The 23,637-nt window shown below is 35.8% G+C and overlaps 1 protein-coding gene across 8 annotated transcripts in view; it reads right to left on the bottom strand.

Moving 5' to 3' along the window:
- Positions 1–23,637, bottom strand: part of MCF2 (MCF.2 cell line derived transforming sequence) — a 132,154-nt gene that overhangs the window by 25,638 nt on the left and 82,879 nt on the right. For 5 of the 8 annotated variants that reach the window (XM_011961033.1, XM_011961034.1, XM_011961037.1 and 2 more), the window contains 7 exons: positions 21,322–21,455; positions 20,892–21,006; positions 15,769–15,888; positions 13,766–13,957; positions 12,541–12,732; positions 11,127–11,298; positions 6,553–6,590 (listed from right to left, as the gene is read on the bottom strand). In XM_011961033.1, coding sequence (XP_011816423.1) covers positions 6,553–6,590; positions 11,127–11,298; positions 12,541–12,732; positions 13,766–13,957; positions 15,769–15,888; positions 20,892–21,006; positions 21,322–21,455 — 963 coding nt within the window. Of the gene's footprint in view, positions 1–6,552; positions 6,591–9,476; positions 9,525–11,126; positions 11,299–12,540; positions 12,733–13,765; positions 13,958–15,768; positions 15,889–20,891; positions 21,007–21,321; positions 21,456–23,637 lie in introns of all 8 variants that reach the window. The other 3 variants (XM_011961032.1, XM_011961031.1, XM_011961035.1) reach the window with 1 other exon arrangement.

Raw genomic sequence — 23,637 nt, 5'->3', positions numbered from 1 at the left:
CAAGGCCAGGATGATGTTAGCTTGGATTAGGAAAGTGGCAGTAAGGATAGCAGTGGGGATAAAAAAAAAAAAAGTGAATTGATTCGAGAGAGATACTTAGTAGGCACAAATCCACAGGATATAGAATTTTTGACCATTAGAGGTAAGGTATAAGTGAGGAGGAACCAAGGTCCCAGGCTTGGGCAATTGGGGAAATCACAATGCCATTCACCAAGATGAAGAGTAGAAAGATTGCAGGAGAGATGAGTTAATCTGAGGTATGTTGAGTCTGAGTTGCCTACGGGAAATTCAAAAAGGCAAATTATAAACAGAGGTCCAAAGCTTAGAAGAAAGATCTAGGCTAAAGATACAGATTTAGGAGCTCAAGCCACATTTTACATTTTATTCCTTGCTGTCAATGTCTCCCATTCTCAATAACTACACTCTATATTCAATGTTAATTCTACAAATATTTATTACATCTTGCTAAGTGCCAAGCCCTGTGCTAGGTGCAGAATTCTATTTGATGCAAAAAAATAAATAAATAAATAAATAAAATCAAAGAACAAAAAAACAGTTTGACTCATTTTTATGAGAAATTAATACCTATGTTTTGAGTTGACCAAATTTTATATATTTGGCTTAGCGATTAAAAGTCTTAAGAAATTGTTTGGAATGGATTGTTACAATCCCTATTACTCACAGAGCAATTAGGTAAAATGAACAAGGTTTGTAGTATAAATAATGTTTTGATTTAGTTTACAAAGCATGATGCATAATAGATAAAATCATTTATCCATCCATGTCACTTATTTATTAAGCTGCATTCAACCTCATAAATACATTAGGCAGTCTCGAACTGAAGCAAATCCAAGCTACTCCTAACAAAAAGTTGGATCATGAAGTATCTTAAACAAAAGAAGGCCCGATTCATTTTAGCATTGCCAATTGCTTTTCTTTATTCTTTTCTGGGGGTCACTTTATGAAAGACATTGAGTTTAAAAGCATAATCTACATTTCATATAGTCATTTTCCAAGGTAAGCACAATACGAAGAAAATAATGGATGGTTATTAAGAAAAACAGGAAAAAGTTACTTGCAGGTAGAATGCAAGAATGAACTGCTGCTGTTTTAAGATACCAAACTGGTTTTTCACAAGTACACAAACTCAGAAAAATGCATTGGCAAAAGTAATATAATAAAGATGGGTACCTTTTGAAAAAAGTTTACATGCTTGAAAGAAAGAGTATCCAACTCCCACTGCAGAAGGAAATTGTAACGCCATTAAATAAGAATATCAGGAAAAAAAAGAAACAATACAAAACAAAATGTGCTAATGAGTGACTAATAACTTGCATGGATCTGTAACAGTCTCCTCAAAACTCTGTTCCTCAACCCAAGGTGTACCACTTTAAGAACCTCTACGAGAAGTTGAGATTTTAGAGGACAATTAAGCAAGCAGCTTTAACCAGAGGAAAGGACTAGTCCAGTTTATCAAGTATTTTTTTATAGTCCTCAATTTTTTTCACCCTATCTTTACAATAACCTGTTGGAGTCAGTAGGTATTATCGTCCTTATTGTCCAGGTAAGGAAACTGAGGCTAAAGAGGCTAAGTGAACTATTCAAGGACACACAGCCAGTACATGGAGCCAGAAATCTAACCGAGGTCTGTCTTCTCCTCACGAATATCAACCTATTTCATTTTTAGTCTCATAGCTATTGGATTTTATCCCCTTATTGTTTTTTATTTTGTTATCTTTACTCTTTTTCCAGTAGTTTTAATATTCCCTGTATCTTTGATATATTTTTGATATTGTATTTAAGACACTGCTTATAGTTTTATTTGTAAATATATTTATATATTTCATAAGTATTAAACATGGAACTTTCATAATCTTAGCCTAGTTACCTGCTTTCATCACCTTTTGAAAATCTGACCCATGCTAGATATAAGCTATTATTTTTATGCTCATTATCCTTGGCTCAAGCCTTCTCTGAATTCCAAAGCAGTTCTCCTACACTAATGAAGCTTCTGATTCTATTTAGATCAGATAGACCGAATTTACTCCCATCTTCGCCCATTCCGCTTACTTAGGGCCCTAAAGACCAAATTACTCTCCTCTAAGAAGCCCCGAAGGCAGCTCAAGGGAATCCCTGAGCCATCCATATCTAGAGTAGTTCAACACATTAGAAGGATAATTATTATTCCCATAGAACTTAGAAAGAAAATAGATCTTACATGGATAAAGCTAGGAATTAAAACTAGAAAATGAACTCTGTAACAGTAAATTACCAACAAAATTATTCTATTTAACAGCATTTATTTAGAAAAGGCAATCCATTTTATTATCTAAGCCATTCACTTACTGGTAGCTTATAAGAACCAAGTCATATTTCACCACTATGCAATATATCCATGCAACAAAACTGTATGTACTTGTACCCCCAAATTTATACAAATAAAAAAGAACCAAATCACTGTTTATCTAGAGTAGCAGTAAATATGTGTGTGTGTGTGTGTGTGCACGCACACATGTGTGTACTAGCTTCATATTCTTTCCTTCACCTGCTGAAAAAAAATGCAAGTTTGATGCTGGTAAAATTTTCATACTGATTTGCAAGGCAGGAGTACTCAGTACTGAGATGTTCACAATCCCTTGTACTGTACTATATTACTACTATGTTTTACTACATACAATAACCTCAATCTGACTCTTGCCTTGCACAATATAAATATGACCAAAGATGCTAAAGTGAAATTTTCATCTATCCGCATTGAAGAATAAACTCAGTGTTTACATCAAGAATAACAATATAAACAATAGCAAGAGAAAAAGAGACAGAGAAAGTAAGACATTTTACCTTGTTTAGAGGAAAAAAGTGGCGTTCTAGATGTGATCAAATTTTCAGGTGTGGGTACCACAAATTGGATTGGCCTCACATGCTTATGTACCAGGTTCCTGAAACCAGCCTGCTGGTTCTCAAATATGCTTCGAATGTTTTCAAGCTTGAGTTGTATAGTCTTCATTTGAACCTGCAGGTTGCATAAGAATTACAGGAAATATTTTCTGAAATGAGGTCAATACAAACCCCATTACATTTCTCAGACTCAGATGATCAAAAAACAATTTAGAGTTTAAAAGATAACAACAAGAAATTTAGAAAAATAGCAAAACAGATTAATGTTTTATGTTCACATGGATATAAAACCAAAATCTCAACCAAAACAACCTGAAGGAAAAAATTACCAAGAAGCAGTCATGAAATTGGTCACTGCATAGAGTGATTTGCCCTTCATTGGTTCATTGGCTGAATCAGATAACGGCTGGGAAAGAAGGCATATTGCTCTTTCCTGTTTAGCATAAGAAAGCCACCAAGTTATAAAAACAATCAAACGAATAACATTGGTATAATATTTTGTTACATTTTACCCTGTAGGACACTCTCGTTATAGTCCTCTATGTTGCAACAGGCTCCTCAGAGCCACCAATGGATAATGCACATTTGTACCTCTTCTGGATGCTTTGAAGAAGCTAGAGTTAAGCTTGGTTGCTTCCAGAGAATCACTTGGCTATTGCCATGACTACATTTCTGATTTCTTGGGGCGTCCCCTAGGATATTCCACTAAGCATGGGTCTAGATACTGCTCCAGCCTTGGAGTCAACTACACATTTTAGCAGCAAATAGCATCACAAATGCTCTTACCTACAATGTGGATAATCCTTCATGTGATTTCCAAGGGGGCAGTACTGAACTAACCTATAGCTCTCCACCCTGTTAACAACAACTTCTGCCTGCTCCTCCTTCTCCAAGAAGACCCAAATCCTATCTTTATGCTTTCATTCTCAAACTGAGTACCAAAGCCACATCGTCCACAGAGCATCTGCTGATGGTCACTGCAGCACAAAGGAAAGATGTTTGGGGTAAAGTACTCTTGACATTCTTGACATGGACCCAACACTCTATTATAGAAGAGCTTTGGGGCTTTCTCCAGTGATGCACAACGAAATATGTGTGAGAACACCTAGCACATAAAAAGAGTTTTAAAATAATGGATTTGGAGCTCAAAAAGGAAATTATTATTCCTCATTATATAGCAAACATATGCCTTTGAATTATTTGATGCTTGACAGTGGCACTACTATCACCCCTAAGAAGACAACGTAAGTGCAATTTGACATAAAGTTAGCTGTGAGGTAGTAAAACTCCTCCTACCCACAGTACTGCAATTATAACTTTCTTTAAATGTTTATTTGAAAATTTTAAAAGCCTCTACCTTAAGCTCAGGAGATAATATTACATCAAATTCATACTGCAGTGTTTCAGGTTCATAATTTATAAAGGGTAGAGCCATTTCAAGAAAATTTTCAATGTCTTGGAGGGCTTTCTGAGCATCTTCTTTAGACTGAAACTTATCTATTTCCTGATTAGCTAGAAGACATTCCCCTTCATCACAGCATTGACGAGCCTGGTGAGAAAATCAAGAAGAAAAAAACGTGAATTAATAAAGATAAAATCTGTTTGTCCATTAAGTGAGTGGTTCTCAGCCTCTGGCTTCTGTGAGTCAGAATTGCTTTCAGAGCTGTTAAAAAAATAAAGATATCTGGGTTCTACCCCCAGAAATTCTGATTCAGTAGCTCTGGGCCATAAGTTGGGCATTTATACTTTTACAGAGCTCCACAGATATTGCTGATACACTGCCAAGGTTGGGAAACACTGCATTTATTTCACAACAACTAATTTATTCTGCAGCAGAAGTCTGACCATTTTCTCAATACTAACACTTTAGTTGCATGTTATTTTCCCAAAATCAATAACTGAAATATGAAATTCTTAGGAAAATATAAAGTGTAATACAAATGCTTAATGACAGCTAAGGACAAGAATAAAGTTTCCTTCCCAAAGAATGAGATGTAAAGATTAAAATGTTTATGTTCAGATATAATGTCTGGAAGTGGAACCCTATTTTATATTCCACTGCCAACACCAGATCCATATGGTGACCTGTCAATTCATTGCCTAATTGTGAAAAGGGTCAAACCCACAAGCCATGGAGGAATATTTTCCAGTCACTGTTTAATATTTTATTTCTGTACTATGAAATGTGAAAGGAGCTTCAGGCTTCAGCAAAATGCCCCTCAGGCTTTTAAAAATGTTCCAAGTACAAACCATCACCAGTGGAGACTTCAGAGATGTACCCAAAACACAAAGGAAGCCATTACTCCACAATCTCAATATTTAGAACAAAGGGCAAAATTTGAACTATATTGGATCTTCCATGAATAGTTCATTGGTAGATGGATGAAAAAATCATGATCAAACTCAGTCCTTCAGATTTCTTACAAATTTAATTCCAAAGCTATACCAGTCCCTGACCATACAACCTCTGAGAAGATAAAAGGTATTCCATGTGGCAGAAGGGCAAGGTGTTTCAGGCTAGCAGGACCTGAAAAAAAAAGGTGTGTTCCTTTTCAGAAATGGATCATTTCCCATTACACTACCTGCTGCAGGAGTTTATGCATTTTGAAGGTCCTGCTGAGTTGTATCCGTTTTGCTTTTATCTCATTAACCAAAATATCAGAAAGGTAACGTAGCTCATTGCACCTCTGGCAGATTAAATCAAGTGCATAATGGTGATTTGCTGCAAGCTTGTGTCCATGTAATATCACAAACTGGGCCTTCGATAACAGCTCCTGATTGTAACAAAGAAACAAAATAATGAATACATGATCTCTGAGCAAGAAGGATACATTGCCACAAATACAATTTGATGTCTACTCCTTCACGCTGCAAAAAAAAAAAAAAAAAAAAAAAAAAAAAGAAAGAAAAAGAGAGAGAGAGAAAAGAAAATGTGGGATGTTGTAGCTATGATGAGTCTACTTCTTTACAAATATCAGACTATCATGGATAGCCGAGAAGAACAGAATCTTGTATGTAACAGTAAATAAGTATATTGGGCACAGTGACGCACACCTGTAGTCCCAGCTACTCAGGAGTCTGAAGTGGAAGGGTGGCATGAGCCCAGGAATTACAGGCAGCAGTGAGCTATGGTCACCCCTGTGAATAGCCACTGCACTCCAGCCTTGGCAACACAGTGAGACCCCGTCTCTAAAAAAATTTAAAAACAACAACAAAAAAGAATGGATATCTTTTCTGAGCTAAGAGTTAGCCTCTGCATGGTCCATTAGAATCTGTCCTGTGTGTTTCATACTTGTAGGACTGGAATTGCTCACGAAAGAAAGTTTCTTCTGCAAAAAGGTGCAACACTTATTTACGATTATTGAGGTGATGGTGGGTGGTGGTAAAAAGAAGCTGGAACATATACAAGATGTTCTATAGAAATGATTCTAACCTTGAGCCAGGACTTGAGAAACAGCTCATACTGAGAAACTGACATGTCTGGGGATATGCCAGTAATGCAGTGAAACACAATGCAGCAGCAGCCTTTTTTCTTTTAAATAGTCTTTCAAAGACACAATATTTGTCTAGTGAATAAAAAGTATGGTTTAAGGCCCATACCAACTATGCAACTAAAGCAAAAAAGTCAATTTTGAATTAATTAACGATATTTACTTTTAAGTTGCTCTGATTTTGTCTCCAAGTCTTCTTCCCTGGTAGAGAAGTGTGAAAGAAGAATTTCAAACGAGAATTAAAGTCAGCACTTTTAATAAAAATACGTATATATTTATTAAATAATTTGAGTTAATATTCCAATATGTTTATATTAATATTTTAAAATCACACTATAGAAGATAATGTTTGGTTGGACTTACATGATTTCATCTTCTTACTGAGCATGGTTTTGCTATGTATTCACCCATTCTCTCATTCATCAAACATTCACTTACTTGCCAAGCATTGAGGCAGGTGTTAGTGCTCACAGTTACTTGCAGATTTAATATTCATTCTGACACAAAAACATTTAATGAAATTGTAGCTTATTGATTAACTCAATCAAAAAGAATTTTGAAAAAATCTAAGTTTAATCTACTAATTAGAGCACCTACACTTATTTGGCACTTTCTACATATTGAGCACTATTCTAAGACCTACGCATGTATCTTCTTTTTAAATACTCAAAATCATCCTAAGAGGTAGGTAACAACTTCTATCCCTATCTTCTAGATAGGGAACTAAGGTTAATATCTTGTCCAAGAAGCAGAGGTGGTATTCAAATTCATATAATCTACTCTCAGAATGTTTCTAACCACCATATAAACATTTCCAAAGCATGATAAAATGTTAAACATCTCATCAAAATTCAAAGCTTTCATCTTTATTTTTTTAATGTTTAGTTTAAAAAGGGTGAGCCACTGTATTATTAAGCAAGAAATCCAGATGTTCCTACAAAGCCAAAGGCATGGTCCAACCAAAGACTAGATTGTTTAGATCCTAATTCTCAGGGCTGCTGAAAAGGCTATTACTCACACAGGCTGCATGAGACTCCTCTCTCCATGAAAGGAACAAACCTTTTGTCCTTCCCTCCTCAGCAGAAGCCAGTGACAAGCACACTCAGGAAAACGAAGGCCTGCTATGTTCTCTAGACACCAAACTTCACTTTCACTTACTAAAATATATTTTCTATCTAAACTTCAAGTTTATATAATCATTTATATAAATATGTATTAAACTTAGTGGGAATTATACAAAATTAATTTCTCAATGAATACTAATATGCTCCACTTTAAAGAAACCTGTTCTACAGAGATTCAAACTTACTTCTAAAGGTAACTTAAGAGGCAATTATTAGTTTTGCCAATTAATTCTTTGCAACTACATTAAGAGATACAAAATAAATATATGCACAACTTAGAAGAAACGCATCTTATTCTTCAAAGCAAGGTAGATGTATTCGTTTTTTAACAATGTAAATATATATGAAATGATTGAGCACCTACACCATATGCTAAGCTCTGTGTCTGGCTGTGTTTGGGGATACAAAGATGAATTGCACACAGTTTCTGCCCTTACAGAGCTTAGTTTAGCAAGAGAGACAGAAAACAGACAATTCCACTAAAGCCAAGAAGAAATTTGGGAGTACTTGTTATCACACAGCATGAACACCTAAGCAAACAGAGGTGCAGGGAAGGAGAAGATGTGGGGAGGAAAAGCTTACCTGAAGGAAGTGGCTTAGAAATAGGAAATCTGATGGAGGAGTAGAAGCTAACGTGTGAGAAAGGGAGAGGAAAGGAAATAGTGTTCCAGACAGAGAACAGTGTGTGTCATGTCCACAAAGTAAGACACCTAGGAAAGGGAAGAAAAAGTGGGCAGGGTAAGTGGAAGAGACAGAAAGACTGTCACAGTTGCCAAGGCCAGGATGATGTTAGCTTGGATTAGGAAAGTGGCAGTAAGGATAGCAGTGGGGATAAAAAAAAAAAAGTGAATTGATTCGAGAGAGATACTTAGTAGGCACAAATCCACAGGATATAGAATTTTTGACCATTAGAGGTAAGGTATAAGTGAGGAGGAACCAAGGTCCCAGGCTTGGGCAATTGGGGAAATCACAATGCCATTCACCAAGATGAAGAGTAGAAAGATTGCAGGAGAGATGAGTTAATCTGAGGTATGTTGAGTCTGAGTTGCCTACGGGAAATTCAAAAAGGCAAATTATAAACAGAGGTCCAAAGCTTAGAAGAAAGATCTAGGCTAAAGATACAGATTTAGGAGCTCAAGCCACATTTTACATTTTATTCCTTGCTGTCAATGTCTCCCATTCTCAATAACTACACTCTATATTCAATGTTAATTCTACAAATATTTATTACATCTTGCTAAGTGCCAAGCCCTGTGCTAGGTGCAGAATTCTATTTGATGCAAAAAAATAAATAAATAAATAAATAAAATCAAAGAACAAAAAAACAGTTTGACTCATTTTTATGAGAAATTAATACCTATGTTTTGAGTTGACCAAATTTTATATATTTGGCTTAGCGATTAAAAGTCTTAAGAAATTGTTTGGAATGGATTGTTACAATCCCTATTACTCACAGAGCAATTAGGTAAAATGAACAAGGTTTGTAGTATAAATAATGTTTTGATTTAGTTTACAAAGCATGATGCATAATAGATAAAATCATTTATCCATCCATGTCACTTATTTATTAAGCTGCATTCAACCTCATAAATACATTAGGCAGTCTCGAACTGAAGCAAATCCAAGCTACTCCTAACAAAAAGTTGGATCATGAAGTATCTTAAACAAAAGAAGGCCCGATTCATTTTAGCATTGCCAATTGCTTTTCTTTATTCTTTTCTGGGGGTCACTTTATGAAAGACATTGAGTTTAAAAGCATAATCTACATTTCATATAGTCATTTTCCAAGGTAAGCACAATACGAAGAAAATAATGGATGGTTATTAAGAAAAACAGGAAAAAGTTACTTGCAGGTAGAATGCAAGAATGAACTGCTGCTGTTTTAAGATACCAAACTGGTTTTTCACAAGTACACAAACTCAGAAAAATGCATTGGCAAAAGTAATATAATAAAGATGGGTACCTTTTGAAAAAAGTTTACATGCTTGAAAGAAAGAGTATCCAACTCCCACTGCAGAAGGAAATTGTAACGCCATTAAATAAGAATATCAGGAAAAAAAAGAAACAATACAAAACAAAATGTGCTAATGAGTGACTAATAACTTGCATGGATCTGTAACAGTCTCCTCAAAACTCTGTTCCTCAACCCAAGGTGTACCACTTTAAGAACCTCTACGAGAAGTTGAGATTTTAGAGGACAATTAAGCAAGCAGCTTTAACCAGAGGAAAGGACTAGTCCAGTTTATCAAGTATTTTTTTATAGTCCTCAATTTTTTTCACCCTATCTTTACAATAACCTGTTGGAGTCAGTAGGTATTATCGTCCTTATTGTCCAGGTAAGGAAACTGAGGCTAAAGAGGCTAAGTGAACTATTCAAGGACACACAGCCAGTACATGGAGCCAGAAATCTAACCGAGGTCTGTCTTCTCCTCACGAATATCAACCTATTTCATTTTTAGTCTCATAGCTATTGGATTTTATCCCCTTATTGTTTTTTATTTTGTTATCTTTACTCTTTTTCCAGTAGTTTTAATATTCCCTGTATCTTTGATATATTTTTGATATTGTATTTAAGACACTGCTTATAGTTTTATTTGTAAATATATTTATATATTTCATAAGTATTAAACATGGAACTTTCATAATCTTAGCCTAGTTACCTGCTTTCATCACCTTTTGAAAATCTGACCCATGCTAGATATAAGCTATTATTTTTATGCTCATTATCCTTGGCTCAAGCCTTCTCTGAATTCCAAAGCAGTTCTCCTACACTAATGAAGCTTCTGATTCTATTTAGATCAGATAGACCGAATTTACTCCCATCTTCGCCCATGCCGCTTACTTAGGGCCCTAAAGACCAAATTACTCTCCTCTAAGAAGCCCCGAAGGCAGCTCAAGGGAATCCCTGAGCCATCCATATCTAGAGTAGTTCAACACATTAGAAGGATAATTATTATTCCCATAGAACTTAGAAAGAAAATAGATCTTACATGGATAAAGCTAGGAATTAAAACTAGAAAATGAACTCTGTAACAGTAAATTACCAACAAAATTATTCTATTTAACAGCATTTATTTAGAAAAGGCAATCCATTTTATTATCTAAGCCATTCACTTACTGGTAGCTTATAAGAACCAAGTCATATTTCACCACTATGCAATATATCCATGCAACAAAACTGTATGTACTTGTACCCCCAAATTTATACAAATAAAAAAGAACCAAATCACTGTTTATCTAGAGTAGCAGTAAATATGTGTGTGTGTGTGTGTGTGCACGCACACATGTGTGTACTAGCTTCATATTCTTTCCTTCACCTGCTGAAAAAAAATGCAAGTTTGATGCTGGTAAAATTTTCATACTGATTTGCAAGGCAGGAGTACTCAGTACTGAGATGTTCACAATCCCTTGTACTGTACTATATTACTACTATGTTTTACTACATACAATAACCTCAATCTGACTCTTGCCTTGCACAATATAAATATGACCAAAGATGCTAAAGTGAAATTTTCATCTATCCGCATTGAAGAATAAACTCAGTGTTTACATCAAGAATAACAATATAAACAATAGCAAGAGAAAAAGAGACAGAGAAAGTAAGACATTTTACCTTGTTTAGAGGAAAAAAGTGGCGTTCTAGATGTGATCAAATTTTCAGGTGTGGGTACCACAAATTGGATTGGCCTCACATGCTTATGTACCAGGTTCCTGAAACCAGCCTGCTGGTTCTCAAATATGCTTCGAATGTTTTCAAGCTTGAGTTGTATAGTCTTCATTTGAACCTGCAGGTTGCATAAGAATTACAGGAAATATTTTCTGAAATGAGGTCAATACAAACCCCATTACATTTCTCAGACTCAGATGATCAAAAAACAATTTAGAGTTTAAAAGATAACAACAAGAAATTTAGAAAAATAGCAAAACAGATTAATGTTTTATGTTCACATGGATATAAAACCAAAATCTCAACCAAAACAACCTGAAGGAAAAAATTACCAAGAAGCAGTCATGAAATTGGTCACTGCATAGAGTGATTTGCCCTTCATTGGTTCATTGGCTGAATCAGATAACAGCTGGGAAAGAAGGCATATTGCTCTTTCCTGTTTAGCATAAGAAAGCCACCAAGTTATAAAAACAATCAAACGAATAACATTGGTATAATATTTTGTTACATTTTACCCTGTAGGACACTCTCGTTATAGTCCTCTATGTTGCAACAGGCTCCTCAGAGCCACCAATGGATAATGCACATTTGTACCTCTTCTGGATGCTTTGAAGAAGCTAGAGTTAAGCTTGGTTGCTTCCAGAGAATCACTTGGCTATTGCCATGACTACATTTCTGATTTCTTGGGGCGTCCCCTAGGATATTCCACTAAGCATGGGTCTAGATACTGCTCCAGCCTTGGAGTCAACTACACATTTTAGCAGCAAATAGCATCACAAATGCTCTTACCTACAATGTGGATAATCCTTCATGTGATTTCCAAGGGGGCAGTACTGAACTAACCTATAGCTCTCCACCCTGTTAACAACAACTTCTGCCTGCTCCTCCTTCTCCAAGAAGACCCAAATCCTATCTTTATGCTTTCATTCTCAAACTGAGTACCAAAGCCACATCGTCCACAGAGCATCTGCTGATGGTCACTGCAGCACAAAGGAAAGATGTTTGGGGTAAAGTACTCTTGACATTCTTGACATGGACCCAACACTCTATTATAGAAGAGCTTTGGGGCTTTCTCCAGTGATGCACAACGAAATATGTGTGAGAACACCTAGCACATAAAAAGAGTTTTAAAATAATGGATTTGGAGCTCAAAAAGGAAATTATTATTCCTCATTATATAGCAAACATATGCCTTTGAATTATTTGATGCTTGACAGTGGCACTACTATCACCCCTAAGAAGACAACGTAAGTGCAATTTGACATAAAGTTAGCTGTGAGGTAGTAAAACTCCTCCTACCCACAGTACTGCAATTATAACTTTCTTTAAATGTTTATTTGAAAATTTTAAAAGCCTCTACCTTAAGCTCAGGAGATAATATTACATCAAATTCATACTGCAGTGTTTCAGGTTCATAATTTATAAAGGGTAGAGCCATTTCAAGAAAATTTTCAATGTCTTGGAGGGCTTTCTGAGCATCTTCTTTAGACTGAAACTTATCTATTTCCTGATTAGCTAGAAGACATTCCCCTTCATCACAGCATTGACGAGCCTGGTGAGAAAATCAAGAAGAAAAAAACGTGAATTAATAAAGATAAAATCTGTTTGTCCATTAAGTGAGTGGTTCTCAGCCTCTGGCTTCTGTGAGTCAGAATTGCTTTCAGAGCTGTTAAAAAAATAAAGATATCTGGGTTCTACCCCCAGAAATTCTGATTCAGTAGCTCTGGGCCATAAGTTGGGCATTTATACTTTTACAGAGCTCCACAGATATTGCTGATACACTGCCAAGGTTGGGAAACACTGCATTTATTTCACAACAACTAATTTATTCTGCAGCAGAAGTCTGACCATTTTCTCAATACTAACACTTTAGTTGCATGTTATTTTCCCAAAATCAATAACTGAAATATGAAATTCTTAGGAAAATATAAAGTGTAATACAAATGCTTAATGACAGCTAAGGACAAGAATAAAGTTTCCTTCCCAAAGAATGAGATGTAAAGATTAAAATGTTTATGTTCAGATATAATGTCTGGAAGTGGAACCCTATTTTATATTCCACTGCCAACACCAGATCCATATGGTGACCTGTCAATTCATTGCCTAATTGTGAAAAGGGTCAAACCCACAAGCCATGGAGGAATATTTTCCAGTCACTGTTTAATATTTTATTTCTGTACTATGAAATGTGAAAGGAGCTTCAGGCTTCAGCAAAATGCCCCTCAGGCTTTTAAAAATGTTCCAAGTACAAACCATCACCAGTGGAGACTTCAGAGATGTACCCAAAACACAAAGGAAGCCATTACTCCACAATCTCAATATTTAGAACAAAGGGCAAAATTTGAACTATATTGGATCTTCCATGAATAGTTCATTGGTAGATGGATGAAAAAATCATGATCAAACTCAGTCCTTCAGATTTCTTACAAATTTAATTCCAAAGCTATACCAGTCCCTGACCATACAACCTCTGAGAAGATAAAAGGTATTCCATGTGGCAGAAGGGCAAGGTGTTTCAGGCTAGCAGGACCTGAAAAAAAAAGGTGTGTTCCTTTTCAGAAATGGATCATTTCCCATTACACTACCTGCTGCAGGAGTTTATGCATTTTGAAGGTCCTGCTGAGTTGTATCCGTTTTGCTTTTATCTCATTAACCAAAATATCAGAAAGGTAACGTAGCTCATTGCACCTCTGGCAGATTAAATCAAGTGCATAATGGTGATTTGCTGCAAGCTTGTGTCCATGTAATATCACAAACTGGGCCTTCGATAACAGCTCCTGATTGTAACAAAGAAACAAAATAATGAATACATGATCTCTGAGCAAGAAGGATACATTGCCACAAATACAATTTGATGTCTACTCCTTCACGCTGCAAAAAAAAAAAAAAAAAAAAAAACCTTACGGTTATAATAATTAGCTGTACCAGAGATGTCATTAGAAGCTCATGCATTTCTGGTTATAGAAACTGAAAATTTCACATCATACCCAGAACGCGGATGAGATTTTTTTCTCCTAATATGTGTGGATTTAGAATAGAACCACCTATATTAAATGAGGTATACACACCAGTCAAATGTATTTCATATCATCTCAGCCTTAGAAATCTCATCAGCGTTGCCATGTACCTGGACTACTTCACATACCTGAAGTCACAGGGTTTCTATGTCAAAAAAATGACCTTTAGTGGCGTTGCCTCCACTCTGTCAACTACTCACTCCCCACAGTGGAGAGACTCGAACATAGTAGGAGTTCAAGAAATGTTTGTCAAAATAAAATAAATAAAACTGAAACCCAGGATGAGGAAGTGACTGGTCTCTCTACCTAGTGAGAAAACCAGGTTTAAAATGGAGAGCTGTTGTCTAATGGGTATACAGTTTCAATTTTATAAGATGAAAAAGTTCTGGAGCTGTTCCACAGCAATGCGAATTTACTTATCACTACTGAACTGAACACTTAAAAATGATTAAGATGGCAAATTTCATGTTATGTGTTTTTACCACAATTAGAAATGAAAAATTATTACATGGAAAAAAATGAAGTCCCCGTTACTTTCCAAACCAGTTTGCCTCCTCTTTCTACTATACCATAGGGATATGCAAATTGTCCCATGATCACAGAGATCTACAAGCATAATTCCAGAACTAGTTATCATAACTGTTGCTTCTTCAATATTTGTTTTCACATACTCATGGTTCACCCATAAATCTGTTTGTATGCTGAGAATTCATCTTAAAAAAGCATGGCCTTGCTCTCACATAAAAAGCATGGCCTTGCTGTCACATAAAAGCTAGAGTTTTTTAAGTATCAAAGCCATTAGTCCAAACTTTAAGACCAGCAGGAATAATGAAAACTGCCTCCTTTGAGTACTTACTATACAACCCAGTGTTGTGCCAGGTGCTTTACATACATTTAAATGAATATTCACAATTGCTCTGCAAAGTAGGTCATTTTATCCCCAGTTTATAGGTGAAGACACTGAAGATTAGAAATGAATTTACTCAAGGTCACAGATAGTAAGAATAAGTAGAAATGTCTATGTGAGTCTCCATTTAGTTAAACTGCATATATCCTAAAGTGGGCATTTAAGGAATCATGTTCCTGTATGTTTCTATCATTTCCAAGCACCATATATCATTCTTGATACACATTTTTCTAGCTTCTCCAAAATAATTTATGCCCTTATTCCTATTGGTGGGCTTGAAACAGTTCACGCCATTGTCTCAGCGACCTCCTTTTACAACTACACGATATATCTGTAGTGTCACCTCTGGCCTGCATTGAACAAAGCAGAATATAGCCCAATATAATTGTGCCTAATATACAGAATGTTGTTATGATGGGAGGAGGGTGAGGGATAAAAGACTACAAATAGGGTGCAGTGTATACTGCTTGGGTGATGAGTGCACTAAAATCTCACAAATCACCACTAAAGAACTTACTCATATAACCAAATACCACCTATACTCCAGTAACCTATGGAAAAATAAAAATAAAGAAATTAATAATAAGAGTCTATACTACCTACTCCCACCAAAAAATAACTATTATACTGTATAATATAGCAAACACCTAAAACACAATCTTACCTGAGAATTTTCATCTAAGTTTTCCAATTTTTTTATTTTTTGTTTTACTTGAGCTATAGTCCCTGTTACATCAGCCAGTTCTGCTTGTTGGTTTAACAGAAATTCAACTTCAGTCACAAGCTAAAAATAGGAAACAAAGAGGTTTTAAAAACATAAAAATTGTTCTTATGATCAAGTTTTATACAAAATGCTTTTAAATGAAAATATTGACATGGAGAAACTGCACATACAAAAAAATATTTTGTTATTTTATTCACAGAAATAGCTATAATCTGTTAAAATTTAACCTCATAGATATCAACGTGTACTCATAATGTACAAAAGATCACCATGTACATGTGTAGGTTTGTGTATGAGGACATGTATTTGCATAAATGTATACATGTGAGGTATGTATAAGTATATATATAGAGCCAACATCTAAAACAAAATCTTACCTGAGAATTTTCATCTAAGTTTTTTTTTCATCATTCCCCAGCTCTCTGGTGAATTACCCTAAAAGCAAAAGCCCTCCAGAAGCAATAAGCACATCTCCCACCCAGATCTTGGTCTTTAATATCATTTCCCAGAAAAAGAAACTAGGGCTCCTCAAGGAAATAACTGATTCCAGGGTTGAGGCAGAATAGGTACAAGATGAACTTGGAATATATTTTTATGCCAGAAAGTAAGAAAGCGATTTATTTAAATGTGGGAGCACAATAGTCAAGAACATTAATAAATTATAAACCATCAAAAAACTAGGAATCAGAAAAGAAGCCAAATCATCTTTCTTTGCTGATGATATGATTCTATACCTAGAAAACACTAAGGACTACCAAAAGGCTCCTAGAATTGATAAACAACTTCAGGGAAGTTTTACGATACAAAATCAATGTACAAAAATCAGTAGCATTTCTATACACCAACAATATTCAAGCTGAAAGCCAAACAAGAATGCAATTTCATTTACAATGACCTACAAAAAGAATAAAATACCTAGTAATACATGTAGCCCAAGGAAGAGAAAAATTTCTATAAGAAGACCTACAAAACACTGCTGAAAGAAATCATAGATGACACAAACAAATGGAAAAAACATTCTATGCTCATAGATTTGAAGAATCACTCTCATTCAAATGGCAATACTGTCCAAAACAATCTGCCGATTCAATGCTATTCCTATCAAACTACCAACATACTTTTTCACAGAATTAGAAGAACTATTCTAAAATTCATATGGAACCACAAAAGAGCTCAAATAGCCAGAGCAATCCTAAGCAAAAAGAACAAAGCCAGAAATAACGTATTACCCGACATCAAACTATACCAAAACAACATTGTCCTGGTACAAAAACAGACACTTAGACCAATGGAACAGAATAGAGAACTCCGAAATAAAGCCACGCACCTACAACCATCTTATCTTTTACAAAATCAACCAAAATAATCAAGGGGAAAGGACTCCCTATTCAACAAATGGTGCTGAGATAGCTGGTTAATCATATAAAGAAGAGTAAACTGGACCCCTACCTTTCACCATATATAACAATTAACTAAGGATGGATTAAAGATCTAAATATAAGACCTCAATCTACAAGAATCTTGGGAGAAAGGTTAGGAAACACCATTCTGGACATTGGCCTTGGGAAAGAATTTATGACTAAAATCTCAAAAGCAATTTCAACAAATACAAAAATTGATACGTGAAACGTAACCAAACTAAAGAGCTTCTGCATAACAAAAGAAGCTATCAACAGAGTAAACAGACAACCTACAGAAGGGGAGCAAATATTCCCGAACTATGCATCTGACAAAAATCTAATATCCAGAATCTCTAAGGAACTTAAACAATTCAACAAGCAAAAAACTAATAACTCCATTAAAAAGTAAGCAGAGGACATGAACAGATACTTCTCAAAAGGAGACATACAAATTGCCAACAAACATGAGAAAATGCTCAATATCACTAACCATCAGAAAAATGCAAATCAAATGAGATACCATCTCGCATCAGTCAGAATGGCTATTATTAAAGAGACAAAAAGGAACAGACACTGGTGAGGCTGTGGAGAGAAGGGAACACTGATACACTGTTGGTGGGAAAGTAAATTAGTTCAGTCACTGTGGAAGGCATCCTGAATATTTAAGAACTTAAGGCAGAACTACCATTTGACCCAGCAATCCCATTACTGAGTATATACCCAATGGAAAATAAATCATTCCATCAGAAAGACAATACAATTGTATGTTCATTGCAGCACTATTCACAATAGCAAAGACTTGGAATCAACCCAGGTGCCCATCAATGATGGACTGGATAAAGAAAATATGGTACAAATACATCATGGAATACTATGCAGCCATAAAAAAAAAATCATGTCTTTTGCAGCAACATGATGCAGTTGGAGGCCATTATCCTAAGCAAACTAACACAGAAACTGAAAACCAAACACAGCATGTTATCACTTATAAGTGGAAGTTAAGCATTGGTTACACATAGACATAAAGATAGGAACAATAAATGCTGGAGACTACTAAAAGGGGGAAAAGGAGGAAGGCAAGGGCTTAAAAACTAACTATTGGATACTATGCTCACTACCTGAGTAATGGCATCATTCACATCTCAAATCTCAGCATTACACAGTATACCCATGTAACAAACGTACACGTGTATGCCTTAAATCTAAAATAAAAGTTGAAAGTTTTAAAAATGAATAAGTAAAAATCTTTGAATCAAATAAATAAATGGAGAGAAGGGAAGGCTCTTGCTTTACTAGAATGCCTAGTGTGGACTGATAAATGTGGACTGGACATGGGGGTTGAAAATAATCATTATTTTGCAACCATCATAGCAAAGATTTGTCCAGGCAAGCATCATCAGTTGATGCTAAATTTATGGGGAAATTTTGATGACAAGCAGGATATTTGCATAATCTTAAATTTTCTCCCCACACTTTTCCTACTAGTTAGAAGGGGAGTAAAAGTAGCTTTACAGTGGAGAAATTCAACAACACCCTGAATAGGTAATCAGAATCCACATCAACAATAAAAGGGAGGTAGGCATCATTCACTTACAGATATGATTCCTTAAGAAGGACACTTCACTAATATGGTATTCTAGTTGGTCATATATACTAAATAGAATCATGAGAAGATGTCCAACAAACTCCAAATGAAGGAAAATGTATTTAAAAAGGGACTATGGCTAGGCATGAGTCCTTATAGCTCATGCCTGGAATCTCAGCACTTTGGGAGGCTGAGGCAGGAGGATTGTTTGAGCCTAGGAGTTGCAGAACAGCCTGGGCAACACAATGAGACCCCATCCCCACAAAACTTAAAAAGTTAGCCAGGCATGGTGGTGCATACCTGTAGTCTCAGCTACTTGGAAGACTGAGAGGGGAGGATGGCTTAAGCCTAGGAGTTTGAGGCTGCAGTAGTTATGATTGTGTCATGGTACTCCAGCCTGGGAGACAGAACTGTCTCGAAAAAAAAAGGACTATATTTTTCAAAATGTCAGAGTCATAAAAGACAAAGAAAGGCTGTGGAAAGATTCAAGATTCTAGGTTCAAGGACACTAAAGACACAAGACAATGCAAGACTGGACCCTATATAGGATCCGATTCTGAAGTAAAAATAAATGCTATAAAAGACTTGACTGAGTCAACTGATAAAACTGAAATACCAATGGTAGATAATATAAAAGTATTGCATTGTTAAATGTACTGAATCTGATAACTGTACTATGATCATATAACAGAATATCCCTATTACTAGAAAAAATGGAAGAATTTAAGGGGAAAGGGCCATCATGTGTGCAACTTACACTCAAATGGGTCAGAAAATATATTATTTGTCAGATCAGAAAAAAATAATATCTGTATATATATGAGGGAGGGAATACAAATAATAAAGCAAATGGAGTAAAATACTATCATTAAGTTAATCTGGGAATAAGGTATATGGGTATTTCTATTTTTCTTATATTTGCAATTTTTCTGTAAGTTTATGTTCCTATGTGTGTTTTTTTTTAAGTCATGTTTCTAGACATACAGAACCTGTCGACATGTCACTATGAGATACACCACGTCAGTGAGATTATAATCTAAGACAAACAACAATATTGATTAAAGACAGGAATTAATGACTTGGGGAGACAGAACATAACCACAGGACAAGGATTTGGTATGGATGCAAATTAATATGTAAGTATAAGCATAATGGGTATGCTCAGGAAAAGTGCTATTTTCTGTGTATTCAGTTGGAGAGGAGGAAGAAACACAAATACCTAGAAGGACCAAGAGCAACTTGACTTATTCTTTCTTTAGGGAAAGTTTCATGGAGAACATTTCAATAGATGTTTGAATCAAAGGAGGGAAAACGCCAGTGGTAACTGAGCCCTGTGCCCAGAGTGCAGTGCTCCTCCCAAACCTAACTCTGATGAGCAAGTGAAATACAAAGCAAGTAAGCCATTCATGGGCAGAAAACAAGTTGGGCACATGCAAGAGAGAAGCAGTGAGTTTTCTTTGGATCCTGTGGTGAAGTATATACTATGAGAGAGACTGTGAGAAGATTGAACATGACCGAAAAAGGAAAAGAAACTAAATCTATTCATCTTGACCATATATGATGGATTTTCCAGGAGGGTCCAATTGGAATATATTTTTAATTATTTATTAAACTTATTTAATTTCATCTCTCAGGCTTTTCATAGGAATAAACTCCTGGATCAGAAATAAAAGCTTGTTAGGTCATATTAAATATGGTCAGCATAGGTACATGAGATTTAAAAACCAAGAAGGAAGCTGGTATTATTCCTTTGGAAAGCCACCTCATAACCTTGAACACCCTTTAGATCGAAGATAAATTTGAAAAACAAACCTAAAAGTAGAGAGTAACTTTGTCCCTGTCATATATATTGGCAGTTTGATACTTTCTCAAAGGAAATGAGTAAGCTGAAAAAGTAGAAGTCTCAGAATTTTAGTAGAGATTTTCTTCAGTCTAAGCCAAGGTTCATTTACATTTGCCTCCTTTTTTTTTCTTTGTAGGTATAAATGGGCATCTTGCAAGACAGGATTTCTCATGATTAAGGAGTAAAAACCTCTGGGGTAATGAAAAAAGGTGTACAAAGAAATGTTTTAACTGACCTGTTGAAAATCCTGCTCAAACTTCCATAGTTGCAGATACTGCTCCATTTTTAATTGATGTTTTTCCCAAAATCCATCAAAAGCTGTTTCCATATCATGTACTTGAGTCAGCAACCTTAACAAAGAAAACTCAACTAAATTCCTAAATGCAACTATCTGTTTTGTAAATACGTAGATAAGCACAGTCTGGACATTAAGAATTATAGGCAAAGTCATAGCCCATGACACTTGGTTCTACCTGTAGAGACAACCAATGTCCACAGAATCTCTTCTACAAGCAAAATCATCTCTGTAGGACAACCTAGAAATAAGTTCTCAGATTTACAGAGATCCAGGAATATTTTAACACTTAACATATTGCAGCAAAAATGCATAATTGCCTTTCAAAAATATAAAATAAGTAACTCTAAACCAAAAAGAGAGTACTCACTTATTAATAGTTTGCCAGTCACCACTTATTTGCTGATGACATTCTAGTCTTGAACTGACAGCTCCTTCAGTGTCAGGCACTTCCAGATTTGTTAGCAGAACTTTTCCTTCTTTGGTTACAGCTGTAATATCATTCTGTCCAAAGACACGAAAGGAGTATCAGCTAATTAGTAATCTAACCTGAATGATGTGATGGGAAGGAAGCATACAACTATGGCCTGAAGACTAGAAACAGTTAATTCTAGAACGGCCTTTGCTTTCATAGCTCTCTGAAAATTCACAAAATTTCAAAATCTCAGTGCCACAAAATCTAAAAGCTATGAAGATCCAAGAACCCCTTGCCTTAGAGATGGATGTTGCAATTAATGTTTTTATAAGATCATCATGGGCAGAAGTACCATGTGCTCTATTTGTAGCCTCCTTCTCTAAGTGGTAGAAAGTTCCAATCCAGTCCATCCTATTCTGCTAATATTTTATTTATTTTTATTTACTTTTTTAGAGATGGGGTCTTGCTATGTTGCCCAGGCTGGACCCAAACTCCTGGACTCAAGCAATTCTCCTGCCTCAGGTTCCCATATAGCTGGGACAACAGATATGTACCACTGCACCTGCCACTGTTCTGCTAACACTTTTAATGAGCTCAAATAAAGCAGTAGTAGAACAATAAAAACCACCACAGTAGAAAGCATACAATTGCAAATAACACTTAATGCATACTCAGATACAGTTAAATGTCTTTGCTACTAATCTTTAATTGTTACCAATCACTCCCTGCCTTAAGTCTTATTTCACTTCACATTTAGGTTTAATTAATTCATCAATAAGTATATGCCTCTATTCAGAAGGGCTTAACCTCAGTGGGTGGTGTAACAATATAGACCTTTCTCAGACATCCAAGAGTGATTTAAAATTTCTTTCAGGTGGTGCAAGAGTCCCTTGAAATTGTAAGCAAAAGTTTTGGTGCACATTTATTCTGAGAACAGATTCCATGACACCATCACCAATATGGGTAATAACATCAACATTAAAAGCCAATATTTATTAAGTACCAACTATGTACCGAACATTGTTATACATACATCACTTTCTTTGCCTCATTTCATCTTCACAACAATCCTACGAGGTATGATGCATCATCACCATCATCAACCTCATTGTAAAGATACAGAAACTGCAACTCAGAAGAGGTATGCAAATTGCCCAGCAACATGCAGTTCATGAAGAACAGAGCTTCTTTCCTTGGACAGAGTTTTGTTTGTAGACTGTGATTCAAAAGGTCAGTTTCTTGCAAATCAAACCACAATGAGATACCATCTCACACCAGTCAAAATGGCTATTATTAAAAAGACAAAAAATAACAGATACGGCGAGGCTACAGAGAAAAGGGAACACTGACACATACTTGTTGGAGATGTAAATTAGTTCAATCACTGTGGAAAGCAGTCTGGAGATTTCTCAAAGAGCTTAAAACAGAATACCATTCAACCCAGCATTCCCATGACTGGGTTTATACCCAAAGGAAAACAAATTGTTCTACCAAAAGACACATGCCCTCATATGTCATTGCAGCACTATTCACAATAACAGGAACATGGAATCAACCTAGGTGCCCATCAATGGCGGACTGTATAAAGAAAATATGGTACATATACACCATGGAATACTATACAGTCATAAAAAGAATGAGATCATGTCCTTTGCAGCAACATGGATGCAGCTGTAGGCCATTATCCTAAGCAAATTAATGCAGGAACAGGAAACCAAATACTGCATGTTCTCACAAATGGGAGCTAAACATTAGGTACACATGGACATAAAGATGGGAACAATAGACAGTGGGGACTACTAGAGGAAGGAGGGTGGGAGGAGGGAGAGTGTTGAAAAACTACCTATCTGGTACTATGCTCACTACCTGGGCGACAGGATCATTCATACACCAAACCTCAGCATCCCACAATTTATCCATGTAACAAACCTGCACATGTACCCTCTGGATCTAAAATAAAAGTTGGAAAAAAATTCAGTTTATCTTTTTAATTTAAACACATATCTCTATATACAGCTTTAATCTTTTCTAATGCACACAGCATGTCTATTATCAGATGAAAGAGACGAGTTATATGAATGCCCAGTGCTTGTTCAGATTATTCTTAAACTTTCTGAAGAAAGTAGATCCAAAAAATACTTGCTGATTATCTGAATTGCACTTCAAAATCCTTCACAAAGCAGCACCCCACAAAGACCTGGGTAGGAGAGCACAACCAATTTGCAACCCCTGGTCTACTGCAGGAAACATCAAGACCTAGTATTCTGCAGA

The sequence above is a fragment of the Colobus angolensis genome, unplaced genomic scaffold (assembly GCF_000951035.1).
Source record: "Colobus angolensis palliatus isolate OR3802 unplaced genomic scaffold, Cang.pa_1.0 Scaffold532, whole genome shotgun sequence".
NCBI classification, from domain to species: Eukaryota; Metazoa; Chordata; class Mammalia; order Primates; family Cercopithecidae; genus Colobus; species Colobus angolensis.
Note: the sequence above shows the minus strand (reverse complement) of the source record. Positions and strands in the feature narration are given on the sequence as shown.